Source organism: Brachionichthys hirsutus, chromosome 22 (genome assembly GCF_040956055.1).
Source record: "Brachionichthys hirsutus isolate HB-005 chromosome 22, CSIRO-AGI_Bhir_v1, whole genome shotgun sequence".
NCBI classification, from domain to species: Eukaryota; Metazoa; Chordata; class Actinopteri; order Lophiiformes; family Brachionichthyidae; genus Brachionichthys; species Brachionichthys hirsutus.
This window is the reverse complement of record NC_090918.1, coordinates 3,058,208-3,079,940: the sequence shown is the minus strand read 5'-3', so window position 1 is coordinate 3,079,940 and position 21,733 is coordinate 3,058,208. Positions and strand designations below refer to the sequence as shown.

General features: G+C 48.0%; 3 protein-coding genes and 2 non-coding genes across 7 annotated transcripts; 1 reads left to right on the top strand and 4 right to left on the bottom strand.

Moving 5' to 3' along the window:
- Positions 1-4,522: 4,522 nt before the first annotated feature.
- On the bottom strand, positions 4,523-8,093 carry LOC137910856 (L-lactate dehydrogenase B chain). Its single transcript, XM_068755272.1, has 7 exons — positions 7,965-8,093; positions 6,947-7,064; positions 6,328-6,501; positions 6,060-6,233; positions 5,858-5,975; positions 4,828-4,951; positions 4,523-4,690 (listed from the first exon to the last, which is right to left on the bottom strand). The coding sequence occupies exons 1-7, from the start codon at positions 8,091-8,093 to the stop codon at positions 4,523-4,525; spliced, it is 1,005 nt and encodes a 334-aa protein (XP_068611373.1).
- Positions 8,094-11,638: 3,545 nt separating this feature from the next.
- slc25a3a (solute carrier family 25 member 3a) lies at positions 11,639-17,315 on the bottom strand. 3 transcript variants are annotated; one of them, XM_068755195.1, is made up of 8 exons: positions 17,229-17,315; positions 16,600-16,761; positions 15,430-15,554; positions 13,276-13,455; positions 13,011-13,192; positions 12,431-12,603; positions 12,211-12,321; positions 11,639-12,039 (listed from the first exon to the last, which is right to left on the bottom strand). In XM_068755195.1, the coding sequence occupies exons 2-8, from the start codon at positions 16,733-16,735 to the stop codon at positions 11,879-11,881; spliced, it is 1,068 nt and encodes a 355-aa protein (XP_068611296.1). In that variant the 5' UTR covers positions 16,736-16,761; positions 17,229-17,315; the 3' UTR covers positions 11,639-11,878. The 3 variants fall into 3 exon arrangements, with proteins under 3 accessions (XP_068611296.1, XP_068611298.1, XP_068611297.1); XM_068755197.1 differs by lacking the exon at positions 15,430-15,554 and adding an exon at positions 14,401-14,525; XM_068755196.1 differs by having other exon boundaries at positions 16,600-16,766; positions 17,229-17,287.
- Positions 12,736-12,943, bottom strand: LOC137911172 (small nucleolar RNA SNORA53). Its single transcript, XR_011106094.1, has one exon. It is a non-coding gene; the product is annotated as a small nucleolar RNA SNORA53 (small nucleolar RNA).
- A 637-nt stretch (positions 17,316-17,952) lies between the features above and the next one.
- Positions 17,953-18,143, top strand: LOC137911167 (U2 spliceosomal RNA). Its single transcript, XR_011106092.1, has one exon. It is a non-coding gene; the product is annotated as a U2 spliceosomal RNA (small nuclear RNA).
- A 469-nt stretch (positions 18,144-18,612) lies between these two features.
- LOC137911078 (lamina-associated polypeptide 2, isoforms beta/gamma-like) lies at positions 18,613-21,358 on the bottom strand. Its single transcript, XM_068755497.1, has 5 exons — positions 21,292-21,358; positions 20,942-21,082; positions 19,550-19,794; positions 19,323-19,420; positions 18,613-19,186 (listed from the first exon to the last, which is right to left on the bottom strand). Exons 1-5 carry the CDS (start codon positions 21,356-21,358, stop codon positions 18,829-18,831), a joined length of 909 nt encoding a protein of 302 aa, XP_068611598.1. The 3' UTR covers positions 18,613-18,828.
- Positions 21,359-21,733: the final 375 nt, after the last annotated feature.

Sequence of the window (21,733 nt, the reverse complement as noted above, 5' to 3'; positions counted from 1 at the left end):
CACACACACACACACTCACACACTACATAATACACGCACACACACACACTACATAATACACGCACGCACACACACACACACACTCACACACTGCATAATACACGCACACTCACACACTACATAATACAGGCACGCACACACTACATAATACACGCATGCACACACATACTACATAATACACGCACGCACACACACACGACATAATACACGCACGCACACACATACTACATAATATACGCACGCACACACATACTACATAATACACGCACGCACACACACACGACATAATACACGCACGCACACACACACTACATCATACACGCACACACGACATAATACACGCACTCACACACATACTACATCATACACGCACACACACACTACATAATGCACGCACACACACACTACATAATACACGCACAAAAACACACACACACACTACATAATACACGCACGTACACACTACATAATACACGCACGCACACACTCACACACTACATTATACATGCACGTACACGCACACACTACATAATACACGCACGCACGCACAATACATAAGTAGGCAGTATGAATCTCTGTGAGAACCACAGAGCAGACCCCTCCTCAGGACTCCCCAGGACAGGTAAACATGTAATGAGGGTTACAAGGACAGCAATCAAGGACAGACTGTGTATAAGTAGCGTTAGTATCAAGTACATGTCAGCTATTGAAAAACATGCATACCATGTATAAGTCACACTTTTTTTCATAGTTTGGCCTTATACTCAGGTGCGACTTACATGTATTAATGTATGTGCAGTAAACCCCCAGCTATCCGCGGTTCTAACTCAAGTCTCGCGAGATTGTTAGGATCCACTCCACGTTCCATGTCTCACGCAGTAAAGCCAACCGCTCCAGCGCCGATCCCGGATAGTACCTGTATTCAAGCACATTTAGTGTGCTCCATTACTTGTCAGGTATTAAATACAATAATACACAATATTATTTTTGCCTCCTAATATTCTCTGCGTGCCAGCCGTGACACGCGTGCCTCAGGTCGCCGACCCCTGACTCGCGTTGCCTGTGGCTGGATCCTGTATTTTGAATTGAACATAACACTCTAGCCGATGTAATCCAATCCAATCCTTCTTGTTTATTAAAACACATCTTGATTGATCATTGCTCCCGTCTCTCAAAATATCTGTTTTATACACGGCTGCATTTCATTTCATTTTCAAGTCGGGAACACTTTTGTTTTCAACTCAAATCACTTATTTCACCGCGTCAGCGCTGCAGTAGCATGACGTCCCGAGCCGAGCCACCAGGCTGACCATTTCCACGAAGGGTTGATAAATGATGCATTTCAGACCCCCCCCCCCCCGCCGCCCCTCCAGCGGTAGACGGCGTCAGCCATTTACAGTGCAGGGATGCTGGTGGTCGTCATTGGCTGAGAGATTCAGGAGCACAAGGTCAGCTGGTGGAAATATAAAAGCGGCCTGTGCACAGGAAGCCCGTTAGAGCGCACCGTCACACCTTACCTGCTCTGTTCCGCGCCGCAGACAGGATTGGCCTATTTTCTGTCCAGACATGAGCGCTTTGACTTTAGCGATGCTGTGGCTGATCGTCCTACAGGTTGGAGGAAGTTTTGGGGCGTCTCTAGCGAGATTTGACCCTCCACAGAGGGCAAATGCAACAGGTAGGAAACTGACATGAAATAGCTTGAAGTGATGGACACCCCGAATGTCCATCTTTAGATGAATGGAATTGTTGTCTTACACTCGTCATACTGCTAGACTATAGCCTTCAGTACACCGAGTGCATACCAGACTTTGGGTTTTAGACTAGTGTAGGCGTGGTGTGGACAGAAGCGCTGAGATTTTAGAAGCTCACGTTTGCTGCTCCCCCCCCCCCAGGATCGCTTCTCACTGCTCTCAGGAGGACTGCCGGAGAGTTCCTGGTGGAGGATCCCAGCCTGTGCTTCTCCCTACGAGAGAACGAGGAGCAGCAGCAGCTCCTGTGCGGCGACCGAAGGAGTAAGTTTAACTTCAACCCGTTCGGCCTCCGCTTCGGGAAACGCCACAGCAGCGCCGGCTACAGGCGAGCAGCCGCACAGGCCAGGACAGATCATTGGCCGCCGCCGCCGCCTGCCTCCTCGCTCGGGCTGGAAGCGCCTCCCTGAGGGACCAGAGACGACGCCGTCGCCGATGACTGAAAGCACTTCACATAAAATTATGTTTCTGTGAATTAAAGTTTTGTACCAACATTAACTGTGTAATGACTAAAAAAGTATGTTCAGTATTTCTTTATGGGGTTATTACGGGATCCTGAATGTGTTCATTTATAGTACTTTAGCGTGGAACTTTAAACCGACGGTACCACAGCATTTCCTTGTTAAACTCGCTCATGATTCCGAATCAAGGGAAATATAGTAGATAATGAGTTTCTAAGTAGAACAAGTGGCTATCCAGTCATTAGGTAATGAATATTCATGAGTGGCCACTGATTTCTCAGCACAGATCTCAGGTAAGGATTTGTTAGTGTTAAAATGTTGATCTGAAAATACAAAGCGTAACGCTTTGTTAGCATTAATGTAACACTATTTATTTGGATGAACAACAAACAAAAACTCAGTGTTATTGATTACGTCGACTGTTCGAAAACCCGCAAACCCAACACAGAACACGCAAATCTCACACTCTGGAAAAGGAAAAAAAAAACACACTACAATCTTAATCCTTAATCCTACAAAACCAGGTCCCAAATAATGAATCAAGTGCGTCTTTTGCAGCCGCACAGCGCCACCACGAGGACGGACTACCGCAACGCAACACAAGGACAGCAGGAAGCCACTGCAAAGACAAATAAAATACACACTCAAAACTAGCTTAAATACTTTAATAATATTAGAACAACTAAATTACCTAATTAGCATGTTGTTAGCTAACGCAGCGTCACCTCGGGGTACCGCCCACTACAGGTGGATGGACGGATGGAGAGGTTACAGTCAAAGATCTAAAATAAGATGGTGGTGTATAATCTATAAAACAGTGCAAGAATAAATGATTGATATACTCAAAGGTTTAAAGAAGAAGTCATTTCAGAAACATGAAACTCAGAGACGCATGAACAGTCACAAGGTTCAGATTTATTGAGTTACACACTACTATTTCCAAGATGGTTACACCCCCCCCCCCACACACACACACACACAAAAACACACAAATAGATTCCTTAAATGTTTCATGTCAATATCTTAACATTAAGGAAGAAAATCCACCTTCAGCCTTACAATGTCACAATTTTCGCTGCTGCACAGGTGAACACTGTTGATGTTTTTATTTGTTCTCTCAGCCAATCCAAAGCAGGAACCTGAATAAATGGCTGTGTCAGGAAGTGGTGGGCGGGGCCAGCCCTAAATTCCCATTTCAGAGATTGTGCTTGATCATGGAATTGGAACTCAATACAAGAGTCTATCAGGAGTGGAGAAACACAGATGTGCTCAGCATTTATAAGCAGACACACAAACAGCAACAGGAAGTTCCTCCTCCCGGTGGTTAAATTGTGCTTTTTCCTGGCACGACTGAGGCGGCTTGGATTTACTGAACAGCAAATGCCTTTAATCCAAAATTTTGTTAAACAATTTTATAGGATTATCCACTTAAGTCTGCATGGTAATGGGATGCGTGGAATGCATGGTGAGGATGTCCGCCATCTTGGAAGTTGTAGTCGGCGTAGAAGATGGCTGGCTTTAGGCCATTAACTGTTATAATTACAAGAGTAATAACAGTAAGGCTACGGGCATTACTTCTCACAAGTAAGTCTTGAACGAAGCCAAAAATCCTGACAACAAACCAAAAATAAGATAGAAACATTTTATCCATCGTATTATTATTATTACCGTACTTTTATTTTCAAAATAATGGAGTTTAAAATGCCTCGGCAGTCGAATAAATTATTTGTTTTTGCTCTATAATGTATTTAAATATGTGTATTAATGCGTTTGATTGGTTGAGCGTGGTCCTATTCGGTCCTTCAAACTTACTTAATGGTCGCTCAGTCTTTATTCTGAGCTTGTATACCCAGACGTGTTGGGATCTACATTTTGGCACATTCTCACCAGTATAACCAGCGAAGTTCAAAATACCAGTAAAACGAAGCTAAATAGTATTTCACTTTTTGCAAAAGTTCTATTTTAACACTATTTGCCAGTGTTTGGGGGTGAAAGCGCAGTTCTTTAAAAATAATCAACAGTTTAAGCTCTGCCTTACTTTAGCAAGCATTAAGTGACTACAACTTCCAATATGGCGGCTCCGGCTGCTGTCGTTGTGACCAGAGCAGCCTGTCTAGTATTATGGGATGTCCTCGACCCTAACTAACTAACTTCCGAACTAACTAACCACATGAATGAAATCAAATGACTTTTAGTTGACCTTTAACACATTTTACGATTGAACTTTAAACAATAACGATGAACTTTGAAGGATGATTTCTTCTTCTACACTCTTTTAATCTCGTGTGCTGTGATTTATGAGTCGGCCTGTTTTCAGATGTGCTTCAGGCCCTTCTGGATGCCCCACAGTGTGTCGGCACTCTTCCTCAGCTGGGCTACCTCTTCCTCGGTCAGGCTCATGTTGACCACGCTGCTGACGCCAGTGCTGTTTAGCACGCAAGGCAGCGACAGGAAGACCTCCTCGCCGATGCCGTACATGTCCTGCAGAGACACAAACACACACGCAAAGGCAGGGGCGGACGGTCGTTGAAATACTCAAACTGTAACAAAACTGCGTGTTTCAAATCCTCCAAGCTAGCATGAGTCTGTGAAAGGCCCGTCGTCCCTCGGTGTCTCACCTGGACCATGGTGGAGACCGGGTGGACACGGCTCAGGTTCTTGGTGATGCTCTCGGTCAGGTCGGCCACGCTCAGGCCGATGGCCCAGTTGGTGTAGCCCTTCAGCCTGATGACCTCATAGGCACTGAGACACACAGCAGCACTGTTAGCATCGAGCGCGCGTGTGTGTGTGTGTGTGTGTGTGTGTATGTGTGTGTGTCTTCAAAGACTCATCTGGATGCGGAGCCCCCAGACTAGAGGATTATGTCCTAAACTCTCATCAATCTCAACATCCTGGTACGTGTATTCCATTTATACTGTTCATGTGATACATATTGATCCTGGTATATATATATATATATATATATACTCAGTGACACAGCTATTTATGACAACCAAAGCAGGACCCCCCCCCCCCCCAGCAGCTACAAGAAGAGATCAATCAGCGTCCTAAAGCATCTGGAGAACGAGAACGTCATTGACCGATGTCTTTACTAGTGACTCTACCCTGAGGAAGCCCCTCCATGCTTCTATGGACTTCCCAAAATCCACAAGGAAGCCCCCCCCCCCAAGCCCCATCATCAGCTGCATCAGCTCGGTCACCTACAACATTGCCAAACATTTGCCCCCATCCTAGCGTCTCTTGTTGGCAATACTCCACACCACGTAAAAAAAAAACTCCCAGGATTATGCATGCAAGGCTCAGGAAGTAAAACTGGACCCGGACGACCCCCCCCCCCCCCGGTCCCACAGGACGTCCCTCTTCACCTGCATTCCAACCCCAGAAGCAGTTAGAGCCGTGAAGAGAAAACCTGCAAGACCAAACTCTACCGGACAGAACCCACCTCAGCCCAGAACTCACCTGCTGCTGGATCTCTGTCTGACCCTCGCCTGCTTCTAGTACAGGCGGGGGGTCTGACCCTCCGATAGCAGCCAGCGTGTACATGGACGAGGTGGAGAGCAAGGCCCTGCCCTCTTTACAGGGACGTAAAGGCCGTTCCTCTGCTGATTGCCCCCCCCTGGATGGTCCTCCTTACTTTGCCACACCCACCTGTCCACCACCTCCTTGTGCGTGTCCTTCCACTGCTCCGTGTCCTTATCGGTGCCAATCTGGGGGTTCAGCTGCTGCAAGTTGACTCCTGCCACATTGGCCCCGCTCCAGACTGGCACTAAAAAAACAAAGCGCACAGCATTAGCAAAGACAAACTCCGTCTGTGTGTGTGGCGGTGATGCGTCCCAGTCTGTGTACCCACCACTGGTGTCCCCGTGCTCCCCCAGCACCCAGCCGTTGAAGGAGCTGGCGTGGATGCCGAGACGTTCAGCCATCAGGTAGCGGAAGCGGGCCGAGTCCAGGTTGGTGCCGCTTCCGATGACTCTGTGTTTGGGCAGCCCACTCAGCTTCCAGGTCACGTAGGTCAGCACGTCCACTGTGGGCGTGTTGCAGCGGCGGGTTAGTGACGTACACACACCAAGCCATGGCGGAGAGGCTCCAGCGTTTACTGGGGGGGGGGGGGTGTTTACCGGGGTTGGACACCACAATGAGAGTGCAGTTTGGGCTGTGCTTCACGATCTGTGGGATGATGGCCTTGAAGACGCCGACGTTCCTCTGCACCAGGTTCAGGCGGCTCTCCCCCTCCTGCTGGCGAACGCCCGCCGTCACCACGACCAGCCGGGAGTCTGCGGTCACCGCGTAGTCTGGCGGGACGAGAGAGAGAGAAGCCGAGGCCGACCAGCGGGTTTAGATCGAGCATCGGTTCCACGCTTCTCGTGGTGAAGAGCGAGCGGGAGCGTGGAATGCTAGAAATAGATTCCTCATTGTCAATAGAACTTAAAGCTGCTGCAGGAAATATGAATCATTGGCATCAGGAAAACTTGATATCACATGATTAACAGCATTTATAGATCTATATATATATAGATATAGATATTTTCACTTATTGCTGTCTAATTAATAATAATAATAACTATTTTAATTCTTTTTGAAAGGAGGCTTGAGTTGTGATGCCGGTAAAATGGATTTGAAGTTATTTAGGATATTTTTACGTGTTTGGTCAGATTAGACAGGTACTTTACCCCCCCCCCCCCGCCACACACACACACACACACGCATGGCTTTGGGGTGCGACCAGGCGTTCCTGACCTTTGTCAGCGCGTATCTTTGAGGTCTTGAGGAAGAGGCTCCCGTGTTGCAGGTCCATCATCTCGCCCTTCAGACGGTCCTCCATGACGTCCACCAGAGCGAGCTCGTCCGTTAGCTCCTACCATAAAAGCAATAATAGATCAATGGATAAAATACACGTGTTTAAAAAAGCAATTTTATATTTTAGCACAAGATGGGAGGAGACAGCGCCACACATTGGCTGCGTGACCCGGAGGTGGGGGGGGGGATCTTTTACAGCCCACTTAAGATGGCGACTGTAAATATTTGTATTTTATTAAAGGAACTTTGATGCCGAGTGAAGTTTTTTCACTGACATGTAAAATAACTGTGTCTGCATAATTATCAAAGAGACTGCAGCCATTTTCAATGACTTTAGCATCAAGAGCCACGACCTCTGGCCTGAGGGGTCGCCACAGCAACCCACAGGTCTCCACTTCACTCTGTCCCTTTGCATCGTCCTCCCCAACACCAGCCACTCTCATGTCCTCCCTCACTACGTCCATGTGTCTTCTCCTGGGTCGTCCTCTAGCCCTGTTCCCTGGCAGTCCAATCCTCAGCATCCTTCTACCGATATCGTCCCCGTCTCTCCTCTGGACATGTCCAAACCATCAAAGTCTGGTCTCTCTGACCTTGTCTCCAAAACGTCTAACCTTCACTGTACCCTCTTATTGTCTCATTTCTAATCCTGTCCAACCTGGTCACTCCCAAGGAGAACCTCATCATCTCCATCTCCTCCACTTTAAACATTTCTTGGGCTTTGCGGGGGTTTCTGGAGCCTGTCCCAGCTTGCTGAGGGCAAGAGGAGAACCCAGAGGAAACCCGGGTGGAGAACATACAAACTCCGCAGGTAAGGACAGGTAGGATTATAACCCGGTACCTTCTTGTTGTGAGGCGACAGCGCTAACCACCATGCCACCCTCATTTCAGCGTGAGACGTGGTGATGTATCAGATGTTTCTGTCTTTCTGCTCTTTTTTGAACATTTGGTTGTGTCTTACCCGTAGAAGGATGCTGATGGCACAGGCCATGCCCACCTGGCCCACCCCGACAACCGTCACCTTGTTCCTGGGAGGCTCCGCAGGGCTGGAGGCCAGAGGGCTGATCAGCTTTTGCAGCACTGAGGACATGATCGCAGCTGGAGACACATGAGGGAGGACAAGTCCCGGTCATTAACGGTCATAGAAATAATCTGTGGCGTGCATGAACATGAAAAATGTCCATGAGAAACCCTCAGAGCTTGGGATGAGGACTACCGTCTACAGAACCTCGGTCAGGCAAACAGAGGAAAAGAGCAGAGGATTACAATTTATAATTTATAATTGTAATCTACATTTTGCGTTGAATAAAAACACAAATCAGCATCGCTGCCGCTCCGGCGGTGCGCGCGCGCGCGCGTCACCGCGCGTCGGTGCGTCCCGACGCAGAAAGGCTTCCGCCAGAATACTCACGTTTTACAGATGTTTCTGCAGACTGTTAATGACGCGCTCCGGTGGAGGAGATGCTGCTGCGTCCGGCCGCTGGAAGAGACGCTGCGGAGCTGAGCTGGGATCAGCTGATGAGTGAAGAGGGGGAGGGGGGGGGGGGGGGGGCGCATGGCAGGATTTATGTGCGGAATGGAAGACTGGCATATATGGTGTGAGACCTTTTTCTTTGTTTGTTTCTTTGTAAACTTCATCCGCAGGTGGAATTTTGGCATTTTTCATTCTGATTATATTTCCTCATATTTAGCCTTTCCACAAACGGGCATGGATTCCTTTTAAACCAGTAACACAAAATATAGATTCACAAATCTGGAAAAAGAGATCGCTGAAAGATTTACTGGGAATCGCTCAGAACCAGTAACAACCCCGGAACTCTTCCCTCCAACCAGTGCAACCAGTGACGACTTACTTATGGGACATTATTCATACAAAACAGTCCCAGCAAGTTGCATTAAAATCCAAGCAGGAGTCTTTGGATTATGGTCTAGAAACCTCTGTCTTTGCTTTTCTGTCAATGGAATCAAAGCTCATGGGAATATCTCCCTGCAGTCACGCAGTATTCGGCTCATTTGGTTTATTTATTTGGGCATTTTTAGCCATATTATTTTACTTGTGATCCTTTTCCTGTGGTCGCATCAGTTGGAGAGGCAAAGCTTACTAGAAGGCCTTCTAGAAGGCCTTGGGACAAAAGACGGAAAAACGTCCACCGATGAGGAGACGAGTCCGTTTGTTTATAACAACGTGAATGAGTTGCGTTTTATTCAAAGGATGGAGACGACACACAGAATGACCCAGATTTGGGATGTGAACACATTGTTCCGCTGAGCCGCACGTGACACGAGGATGATGCGAGGATGACGATGGTGGCGATACAGGCGGGGGCCCAATAGGAATCTGCAGCGCTGCCTTTCACTTCGTCCAATGGAGCGCTAATCCCTGCGGGTTGCCATTCAGTGTGTGTGTGTGTGTGTGAGGCAGCTTTTGTGGGGCTGGATAGACTGTTACATACCACAACCCCCCCCCCCCCCCCCCTCTCTCTCTTTTATTTGTGTACCTCCTTTCATTCATTCATTTTCTACCTCCTTCTCTCTCTTTATTCTTCATGAAATTCAAGAATATTTTTACGCAGCGCCCCTGCTGTCCTCCTTCCTCTTTGGGGAGGAAGACGACGCTCTGAGGGACCCCCCAGGGACGACACTGTTGGTGGGGTGTCTATGCAGGACAGGCCACTAAATTATTCATGATTAAAAAGACAACTTCCAAAAGACAGTTTTGACACAAATATGATTAAATCCTTGGTGTTTCTGTATAAAAACCATTTTGGTCATTGTGCACCAAATGTGGGATGTTTCCTGCTAACTCTGGGGGGGGGGGGGGGGGTCACCTGAGAATAGTCCACAGCTCTGGTTGGGTGGAAATCGGCAGCAAGAACCGGGGGGCCGAGTCCAAACGTGGACTGAATTTGAAGAATGCATGTAGAAATGACCCCAAAAAAGAGGAGACGTGCAAATCACAGAGCTCTCAAACCTTTTCTGTATTCCAGAGCGTTGTTTTATTCAGTGACACGGCGGTGGCATTATATTCTCACAAACAGGGAACACAAAAACGGAATCCATTTTGCATGACCCCCCGTGTGACCTCAGCCCGCCGGCGATCCCCATTAGGTTCAAACACACCCTGCATAACAGCTGACCAGCGATTCTATGAGCAAACAAATGGCTTCTAATGACAGCAACACTCGCCTGCGTGTGTGTGTGTGTGTGTGTGTGCGTGCGTGTTCGTTGTGACACAGCTCAGGTGAATCTGCTTCCCGTCCTCATTCCCCATGTTGCATTATGGTTCACAAACATGTTTGCTGCTTCTAACATAATTTGAAGCGTGGCGTGTAACGGTCGCTCGCATCCATCGTATCCATCTCCCCCCCCCCCCCCCCAAAATGTAACCCGGCGCTCCATTACTGCCGCCGTCACGGCGAGGCGGTTGTAAAACACGAGGCCAATGGGAAACGGAAGGAGCGTGAAGTTCAGTCAGAGCCGTGGAGACTCGCCAACCAGGCTCACCCAAACTTCAGTTTCTTTTAACTTTGACATTTTGCATGTTGGCGCTTTGCCAGCCGTGAACTTTAACAACAACAACAGAGACAGAACGTCCATGTTGTTTTTAGACGGATCAATTCTGCTGAGCAGCAAAGAACAAGTTTCCTTCATGAAATTAGAGCATCGATTATCTAGGTATAATTGGCCTGAGCATTATGGGATGCCAAGGCCAAGGCAGCGCATTCGGGCTCACAATATTTCTGGGTGGGTCAAAGGTGAGCCTAATGTGGTCAGAGTCCTGGTGACGGTGTTCAGCCACTTCCTAATTGATTAACCCACGTGCACGTGAAATATTAACATAGCTTGGTTACACGCCGTTTTCACAGGCCACCTCTCGTGCACTTAATGTGATTCACCATCAGCTTTCACTAAACTTCCATGAGCGTCTGTGGTAAACCAGTAGGCTCTAACTAGTAGCCTGCAGCCTGTGGTAAACCAGTATAGGCTCTAACCAGTAGCCTGCAGTCTGTGGTAAACCAGTAGGCTCTAACTAGTAGCCTGCAGCCTGTGGTAAACCAGTATAGGCTCTAACCAGTAGCCTGCAGTCTGTGGTAAACCGGTAGGCTCAAAGTAGTAGCCTGCAGCCTGTGGTAAACCAGTAGGCGCTAACCAGTAGCCTGCAGCCTGTGGTAAACCAGTATAGGCTCTAACCAGTAGCCTGCAGTCTGTGGTAGACCAGTAGGCTCAAACCAGTAGCCTGCAGCCTGTGGTAAACCAGTAGGCCCTAACCAGTAGGCGCTAACCAGTAGCCTGCAGCCTGTGGTAAACCAGTAGGCCCTAACCAGTAGGCGCTAACCAGCAGCCTACAACCTGTGGTAAACCAGTAGCTCATTATCAGCTGGTCCTCACCGCACCTCTCAGCTCCCATTTCTCTGCCTTTGTGCAGTCAGAATGCAAACGCACAGGCCTTCAAACAGGACATAACCCGTCCTCTACACTGGTGCATTGTGGGACAACAAATGCATTAAACAGAACATAATTATCTCTCTGCGTCATCTTTTATTTGTGGAGTAACTACATCCCCTAGTGGTAGATAAGCAGAACACACTCCCACAACACAAACACTCCATTACAAAGACTTGATGAACAAAGAGCCATGTTTCCCACAGAACTGTTTATTAGAATTTGTTGTTTCTATAATGACAGGAAGTGATGAAACCAGACAGTTTGCCTCTACCAGTGAATAGAGAGTAGAGATCTCGGATCAGCCGAGTCAGTTCCATCTTTGAACTATAGAGGAGTCGAATCCGGCCGGTGCAGAGCAGCAGGAACGGAGGACATAAATACAGAAAGTGCTGCGTTGGCCAGAGGAGTTCAGACACGGCGGGCGGGGAGTCACTCCGTGAGGCCGAGCTTCTTCTTCAGGGACTCCGGCATCTCGGGGGGAGGGGGGCGTGGCAAGCGGAAGTAGACCTTGACGGAGTCGTAGATGAACCACTGCAGGGCGGTCAGGGTGCCGATCATGATGATACGGGCTATCAGACCCTTCCAGACACCTGGACAAGAAAGGAACGCATTCAGAATCTGAGTCGAGCGGCTCACCAGATCAAACGATTTAAATCCAAGGCACACCTTTGGAACTGTTCATTGTAGAGCCGCTAAACAACGGCCTCTAAAACGTGGACACAATAAACGCCCCCGACTCGAGGGTGAGCGTCCTTACTGACCTTTGGGTCCTAGTCTTTTGAGGACCTGGACAGCAGTGCTGCCCTTCTCCTTGTTCAGCACAGACACCACAGAGTCAGCCGGGTGGGACACGATGGCACAGAAGACACCAGCTGCACGGGGCGAGAGAACCGTCAGCTGCAGCGCGGCGAGCGCCCGACCCCGAGACGGAACGCTGCACGCTGGCAGCGCCACGCCAAACGGACGTCCCCCTTCACTCACCGATGTAGCCAGCCACGAAGGTGACCACCAGCTGCTCGGCTTTGCTGCATTCGCTGCGGGGCTTGGGGACAACGTACTTGTAGAGCGTCTCCACCGTGCGCTCGAAGCACGCGAACTTCATCATGGTGTAGGGGATCTGCCTCATCCACAGGGGCACCACGCCCTTATAGAACCTGTAGCGCAGAGCGACATCCTTCATTCCAGTCCAAAAGGAAAGGAAGGCGAGCCATTAAATGTCCTCACGAGGCTTCAAAGGGTTTTCTCATCGACGCATTAATGAACAACTCAACACGGAAACGTACACGTGTGTCCGTCGACATGTTTTGCAGCGCTGGGAGCTCCCTGTCCCGTACAGGACGGGACAGGGATGTCAGCGTTGCATGTGGACATGCAGACAGGTGGACTTCTCTCACACGCCAATGACTCAAGCACCTCCAACTGTACAGCCGGAAAGCTGCCGAGGAGCTCTGCTCAGAGAGCAGTCCCTCCAGAGGTGGATCTAAGGAGCGTGTTCTCTCGTTCCACACCATGTCCTCGTCTTACTGACGGCGAATGACGAATGCGGAGGTACGGCACTTACGCCCAAACGCCCTCTTCTGCGTACATCTTGGGGACGCACTCCCTCAGGGTGTTGGCGTAGCCTGGTTGGGTCTGGATACGGACCTTGACAGCCTCCATAGGAGCCAGCGCAATGTCAGCGAAGAACTCGGCACTGGCCGAGGCAGCCAGGTACAAGGACGTCCGCCACTGGTAGGTCTTCTCCTGGCGGGCGACGCCACGGAGCAGAGGTCAGGCTTCTCGGTCACGCGGGAGCGACGCGAAGGTTCTCCACGTTCGTGCCTCACCTCTCCGAGCATGTCGCTGTACATGACCTTGAACACCTCGTAGAAGCCGAACTTGCACAGTCCCTGCATGGAGTAGCCGATGAAGGTGGGGGCCCAGCCCTTCGCCAGGCCTCTGACGCCGTCCTCCCTCACGGTGACGGAGAAGCCGTTGCCAATGTTCTTGTATTTGTCGGGGTCCACCTTAGGTGGTGGAAAGCAAACGTTGGAGGTCACCGTATCAGCAGCTTTAGGGTCTTCACTACAAGTACGGGCTTTGTACAACTAACGCCAACTCAATTAGTAAAGTAAAACATGAAGACTTCAGGATTAGCTAAATTTGAAACATCACAATGTCCACATCTTAAATTATTCATTCGTCAACTGATTGATTTTTAGTCCAGCAACATTTCTCTAATCCATTGGGACAGGGCCGACAGGAGAACCTGAGTGGAAAACGCCACAGGTCGAGGTTCAGGGGTCACAACGATACGGGCAAGCCAAGCAAGGAAGCAGCTGATCATTTCAGGAACATCTGCAGGGGATATATCCAGCAGTATTAAAGCAAAGTTTCATTTTAGTCTCCTGCTCACTGCCCTGTGCTGCCCCCCCCCCCCCCGTCTCCACTTCCTGTGATCTTTGGCTGTCCTGTTACTTAAAACGTTAAAAAGTTGGTACCAGTTCCGCTTTGTGAAACGACACAATGCTAGCCCGACGGCAGCTGGGCGGTACAAGCGGACCTCAGCTAAGCCGCTGGCTAAAGACACGCTTCCAGCTTTAAATGCTTTGGTTACCTACAAAGATCACCAGAGGTCACTGATAACTCACATGAGCTGCACAAAGGGGGCATTCGGGGACTGCACAAGGAACACAATAGCAGCACGTTGCTTGGAACGCCCATTCTAGTAAATAGACAGTGTGATCATGTCTTCTTCCCATTCAGTAAGTGTTGTTAACAGAAAATGAGACGCAACAAATGGCAGGTGTCCCAGAATTTTTGAAATGCGTCGCAGACAAACTCAAAAAGTTCATTCATTACACTTTTTTTTGCTCACATTGTTCGTGTATATATATATATATTTCTGCTCTATAAGTATGAAGGGTCATTGGCAAAACGCTGCTAGCACGAGGTTCAGCTGCCATACAAACCTGAATACGGCACTTCACAAGGTCAAGGGGCACCACTGCGGTGTGCGTGAGGCCGCAGCTAAGGATGCCCCCAAAGCCACATAGAGCGTAGTACTTTGAGGAGCCAAACTCACAGCTGATCTCCTCTGTGGTAGAAGGGAAGGGGACACAACATGCAACATGCAGAGTTACATGCAAAAAAAACAGATCAAAAATCAACACCAAATCAGAGCAATGTAATGGAAGGGTTCCCCAAAGTCGACAAACTAAAAGCTTTGAAGACAATTTCTCCATGGCGCATCTGTGGACAAACAGTGGGTCAAGCACGCTTCCATTACCGATGGCTCTGCCACGGACACGCCACCAGTTATTGGTACAACATAAAGGATGAAGAAACTCATTACACCGATGATTGCAGAATCAACCTCCAAGATGCATCGTTTCCAAGGCCGGCCGTTTCCAAGCACACCCGGCTGGTGTTTTTGGTTTAAGGCGAAACATAACTGTGGTGCTTAAAGCCAAGAGAGAATTTGGAGATCAAGAATAAAAGGCATATATGCATATTTTAACAGAACACTAAATCGATCCCTACGATGTCTGCGTCAAATACAGCAATACCTTGACATACGAGTATAATTATTACCTGGACCAAGCGCGTAACTCAATTTGTTATTTGCTATATAGATTACGCACGATACGATGAATGATAAAATGTGTTTTTTTAATGAGTTTCACCTTTGAGACAACGATGTGCCATGTGAAAAGAGTAATTGTACATCACAGGTACTTGTACATAAACTTAGACATAGTTCGGGGGGGGGGGCTGGTGGAAATAGCTTTGCACAGAGGACCGCTGGTACCCAACCATGCAGGCATGTTGTAATCAAACAAATCAAAATAATCGTCATCAGGAGCCGATGAAAAAACACTTTCACAGATGAGTTGATGCAAATTCTCTCATGCAAATTAATGCACACACAAAAAAAAAAAAAAAAGGTTACGGGACGATGTCGGGGGTCACAAAAAGGAGGCGCCGTTCTGGAGACAGACCTGCAATCTGCATTTGACCAGATCAAGAGGAACCACGGCTGTGTGTGTGGTGCCACAGCTCAGAATCCCACCAAAGCCACACAGGAGGAAATACTTCTGAGAGCCGTACTCGCAACTGTCTCCCTCTGAAAAAACACGAGAAAAGAAGCGTCTCCAACCTCAGAACCGGAGACACTTTCAGGTGGGGCCGCAGCAACGCAACCTTTTTTGCTCTTCTTGATTTTGTTGATCAATCATCCTGCCGATTAATCCAGTAAACGAATCAGACAATTGTCTCCCTTTTTTTTTGAAAATCAGCATTTACAAGCATATAATCTGTAAAAAAAAATATGTGAGAACCAGATCAAAGGCGTGATTGAAGTGGGTTCTTTGACTCTCTGGGAGAAACCAATCGAGTCTATAACGAGATGAACAAATTAACTACCGGTACATACTAGTAACATCACTCGCATCAAAAAGCCCCGCATCGAACTCCTTTAGAAATAAAAAAAAAAGGAGCACGACATGCAGCACAATCTGTCAGGTAAAACTGATCGCACTTCTACCAGAACTACGTCCGATCATCTGAGAGCCGAGCCTCGGTTCGTCAATCAGTGGCTGCTTTTGTCAACAGAGAAAGCAAGCTGGATATTAGTTCTGCAGAATAAACAAATAAACCGTCACAGTGTGCTCCGACATCTGCGTAATATATCACTGCAAAAGTAGACAAACTTAATTTCATAAGCTTTCATAAAATTAATGTTTGGAATACTTTGAAAATAATTCTGACAGAAAAGGACAATGCTGGAGACTTTACAGGAACCACTTGTTAAAGATAATATGTACCAGATGGATGTTATTTTCGGGCTTGACATTTTTTCCCGATTTTATACCATTAATTCATCTCTAATTCGTAATGTGATGTAAAACGCGGCCACTGTTTGCCTGCGCTAAGGCGACTAAGTACTTTGCCCTTCCTTGTCCTCCATGGAAAGCTTGCAGGCTGCTAAGGCCCGCCAGCTAACACAAGAAATACCCAAAAGAAATGTTTATATTCACGACAATTGAAAGGGTTCATCGCGTTAATTTTAATAACCTCTGTTAACAAACGCATGTGAAGCTAATTACGTTGTTAAGTTGACCGCAATTGAGAACTTACTAACTGCTAATGCTAGCCTACGGCTATCTTACCGTCTGCGGTGGATGCTGCTGCCAGTCTGCGGGTTCCCTGTCCGCTTTGTTGCGGTTCTTCCGCTTTCTGGATGGCGAACAGGGGAGCGGTGAACGGGTTCGATCGGGCCAGCTGCGTCAAAGCTGTCGGGTACATAGTGGCGTCCTTTCTGCCTGCGGAACCTACGCTGCAAGTAGCAACACGTTAGCTCTGTGCGCGCTGCAAGTAGCAGCACGTTAGCTCCGTGCTAGCTCGAGCTACACGAGAGCTAAAGGATAGCATATAGAGTGACCCTGAACAGAACATACGTAGCTCACCGAACGAACACACAGCTAGCTTACTAGCATGCAGAAAATATAACACTCAGGTCGGCTCCACGTAGCCAGCTGGACAGGTGTTCTATTCCCATCACTTGTGTCTGCCGCTAGCTAAATGCAGCCTTTCAAATACTGCTTTCAAAGCTGATGCTAAAATGCTATGCTAACTAAGCGCTAAGCTAACGACCGCTACAAGGTGGGATAGCTTATTAAGAGCAAATGTACAATTCACGCAAACAAAGACGGCTAAACGATTTCACAGATTTCAAGTGCGTAAATTATAATTTACGTCATCGCAAATTAAAAAAAATTAAGCGAATATTAGCACTCACGCTTTCAGAGCTGCAATACGGCGCGTCCGCTCAGCTCCAACCGGCTGCGTGAAGAGACGGAGTGACCTCGTCGTAAATCGCGTTGTCCTTTAGTGACGTCAGAGACATCTTGGTAATCTACATCCGCTTCATAGTCCCGGAAGAAAAAGATCTGTTAACGAGTCCTAAACTCATTTGACAACTAGTGAATATGATTTTTTTTATGCGCAGTTAATGTTTTACAAATGTGAGATTTTATCCGGAAAATATTCTGTTCGTTGTGTTTATTCAGGAAAGTGTGCTTGCAGTTACGGCTTGTGTCCACTAGAGGCTGTCGGCTCCAGCATTTCAAACAAAAACACTTTTAATGAAATTAAAAAGCTCGTTTTTTTTTCCAACTGTAGCTGAACTACGTTACAATGAAGTATTTTCCACGTTAGCATATTTCGAATAAAAACATTCTTACGCCTTCAAAACACTAAAAAAAAAAAATAAGGAGATATTTCCGGCTTTGGGTTTTCATTGGTCTAGCATGAAACACGTGACCAGGAAGTCTCAGACTGAAACTGAGTTTAACGAAAATAACTCTCTTTCCCCGCCATTATGTGACGTTTTCTTCGCTGCGCTGTGTTTTATGTTATTCTCGCGACCCAGATCGGGTCCCGGTTGTGACTCGGTTCTGCGGACCGTCAGCGAGAAGGATGGGGCGGCGGAAGACTCCCCTACCTCGGACCCTATTCCAGTTATCGCTTCTCGGCCTTTTGGCTAAGATCAAGTGTAGTATCTGTTCTTATCAGTTTAATATCTGATACGTCCCCTACCCGGGGACCATATATTAAATTGATTTTTGGAGCAGGGAGATGGAACAGGGGCTTGCTCCGTCCACTCCACGCATCGACCTGGTATTGCAGTACCTCCAGGAACGGTGCACCCCCCTTTGATGTTCAGAGCAAACATGCGGATAAACCTGCTGCACCTAGTGCTGTTATTTTGTATGAGAGTTGCAGATTATTTCAACCAAATAAACCTTCCTGCAGCCGGCTATCTACTAGAATGAATACATTTGTATCCGATATTTGCAATTTAAACATTAAATAAATATATTACAGCATATTATCATCAAAACTTACTTCACTTGTTGTCATCCAGTCTCAAATGTGTGGTCTCAGCAGGAAGCATGTTTGTTTTAGTCAAGATGATGCTAAAATACACCCCCCACCCCACCAAACTACATTTAGGTTCCCCATGAGGAGCAAACCTTCGATTTTTAAAAACCCCAGTTTATTTAAGTTAACAATGAAAGAACAATTCCTTAACTTGTCAAAATAAAATGCCGTAAAGATTTGTCTAGTCTAGTAATACTCATGATGCAAACAAATTAATAAAAGCTACTTCAGACGCAGTAAGAACATGAGTTTATTATTAACTGGGTACAGTGATGGAATACATAATTCGAATATACAAAGACTTTAATTTGAAAAAGAAAGTTAAGGGTGAATTAGATTTAAAAGCATTAGGAGATATCAAGTATCAAAACAGTACTGGAAGATGCCAATTTCTTTCATCTGTGAACAAATGATTTAAAAGAGTAAAATCGTTATTCTGTGCCGCCCCTCATCGCTCACTCTGTGGCAGCAAAGGGGTTAATGCTGTTGCTCTCCATGGCCTGGTACATGAAGAACAGGAAGGCGGCGACGACGGCCAGCAGGAGAAGCTTCATCCACAGGGACAGACTGCGGGGGGGCGCTTTGGCCTGAGCTGCAGACGGAGGCCTTGAGGAGGAGGAGGACGCGGGGGACATCGAGGGGGACGAGCTGGGGACTCTGCCGACGGCGCTGCTCGCTGCGTAGCAGGAGGAGGCGCTGGTCGTCTTGGCGGCGTTCTTCCGTGGGAAGAAAAGGAAGTTCTCATCTCGCCACAGGGCGGTGGGCGTGGCCGGTCGACCGGCGGCTCCTTTGATGGGCCGTCGACAGGTGGCCCTGCGAGAGACGAGTTATTTACAGGCTGCAGGACCGGCTCCGAGCTGCTCGGAGGAGGTCTGTGCTCGCCGAGGGCTTTACTCTGGATGAGCAAGCGTCAGCCGATGACGTCAGACGTAAAGGGTTCGTTGCTTACGTTATTCCCGTTGGACTGTTGGCGTTGTTGGGAAACAACTCCTTCAGAACGTCCTCTCGCACTTTGGGGTTTCGGTCACTGGCTGGAATCTTGTCCCGCTAAAAGGCAACACAGAAACAGAGGATGAGACCTAAAGAGCAAACGCCAAAAAGCAGGCTTCTTATTCCATGTGTTAATGAGAACAGAACTGATCCTGGGTCAGTCAAACCGTGGAGGGAGTTCCTTACCGGGTCGCTCCGCCCGCTGTGGGCGGCCCCGCCTACCGGGTCGCTCTGCCTGCTGTGGCTGTGGGCGGCCCCGCCTACCGGGTCGCTCTGCCCGCTGTGGGCGGCCCCGCCTACCGGGTCGCTCCGCCCGCTGTGGGCGGCCCCGTCTACCGGGTCGCTCTGCCTGCTGTGGAAGGCCCCGCCTCGGCTCCTCAGCCGTCTCTCCACCACTGGAACCGGCTCAGCTTCTGGTTCTCGTGTTACTTCTGACAAAATGAAACTCATTTTGATTAGTCTGAAAAATCTGGCAGTCACTACAGAGCTCATGAGTTTGGGACGTTTTGAAAATGGGGGGGGGGGGGGATTTGGGCTCCCGTGTGATCCCCGGAGCCAAGTTTGTTGGGCGCTTCATGCTTCTGGTCGCGTCTCCCATGTCAAACAAGTCCCGGTGACGGCCCAGACTAAGAGCAGTCAGAACCCCCCCCCCCATGAGGGGAAAATCCTCAAGGACCGTGACGTCGCCCAGTATGGCAGGGGCCCCGCCCTGGAATCAGGCCCTGGGTCGGGGGTCGTATGTGAGCACCTGGTGTACCGGGCCTGCGATGGACTCCCCATCCGCCGAGGGAACTGTCGGGGACGGGCGAAATGTGGACTGGGTGGCAGTCGACAGGAGGGGGCTCAGCAACCCGATCGCTGGACATGGAGACGAACTCTTGGGACATGGACTGTCACCTGCCCCGTCCCCCTCCGAACTGGATCTACACCGTCCACACGGTGACCTGGATCAGCACCGAAAGGTTCTAGGTTGTTCTTTAGTATCTTTATACACCAACCATGAGATGTCAAAGTGAATCAGAGTTTGTGTATTTTTTACTGATTTTTGAATCCATAAATGGTTTTAATGTTAAAATGTAATATTTGTTCCTGACCTGATTCTGGATCAGAACCAGAATACGCGTTTCTTGATGGTTCACATCGGACCCCTTTGTGACTCTGATTTCTGGTGAGTGAACTGAATGCAGATTTTACAAGATAGGATTATTATTATTTTTTTAAGCGTCTCTTATAAGCAAATGGGAACATCCAGATGTTTCTGTGTCCAGACAGGTTTCCGGATCCCTCTAAAATTAAACTAAATTAAAAAGTTAAACCAAGACCCATGATCAGATTTATTTATTTTTGCTGAACGTAATACCCCCCATTTTTTCGCAAAATCGCGATGCTATCCACAATCCAGATCCGAGCTGGATGAAATTCGGTCGGTCGATAGAGAGCCCCCTCCCTGCATGACTGTGTGCAATGTTAGCGAAATCCATAATCCAGGATCTGGATCATCACCAAAATGTAATCATTAGTTATGTTGCAAACAGACAAACGGAGGCTCAATATTATTGATCGTCAAGTCGCTCTCACCGTCCTCTTTGTCGCTGTAAAGTTCAGATTCGGCGTTCCCGTTGTGGTTGACAGGAGCCTCTTTCAGAACCAGCTCGGGCACAATGCGACGTGCGTCCAGCAGTTTGAGAAGCTGCTTCTCGTACAGTTTACGGGTGGATGCTGCGAAACGGAGCAGACAGAAGAAATTAAACACGCAGAAGATCACTTATCAGGGAGCAGAAAACAAACAAACGTTGGGCAGCGCTACGGGTTTTCCAAGCCGGATGGAAAGCTGTGGGCCTGCACTTCTAAATTAAATGCAAAAATTAAGCGAATATTAGCACTCACGCTTTCAGAGCTGTAATATGGCGCGTCCGCTCAGCTCCAACCGGCTGCGTGAAGAGACGGAGTGACCTCGTCGTAAATCGCGTTGTCCTTTAGTGACGTCAGAGACATCTTGGTAATCTACATCCGCTTCATAGTCCCGGAAGAAAACGGTCTGTTAACGAGTCCTAAACTCATTTGACAACTAGTGAATATGATTTTTTTTATGCGCAGTTAATGTTTTACAAATGTGAGATTTTATCCGGAAAATATTCTGTTCGTTGTGTTTATTCAGGAAAGTGTGCTTGCAGTTACGGCTTGTGTCCACTAGAGGCTGTCGGCTCCAGCATTTCAAACAAAAACACTTTTAATGTAATTAAAAAGCTCGTTTTTTTTCCAACTGTAGGTGAACTACGTTACAATGAAGTATTTTCCACGTTAGCATATTTCGAATCAAAACATTCTTACGCCTTCAAAACACAAAAAAAAAATAAGGAGATATTTCCG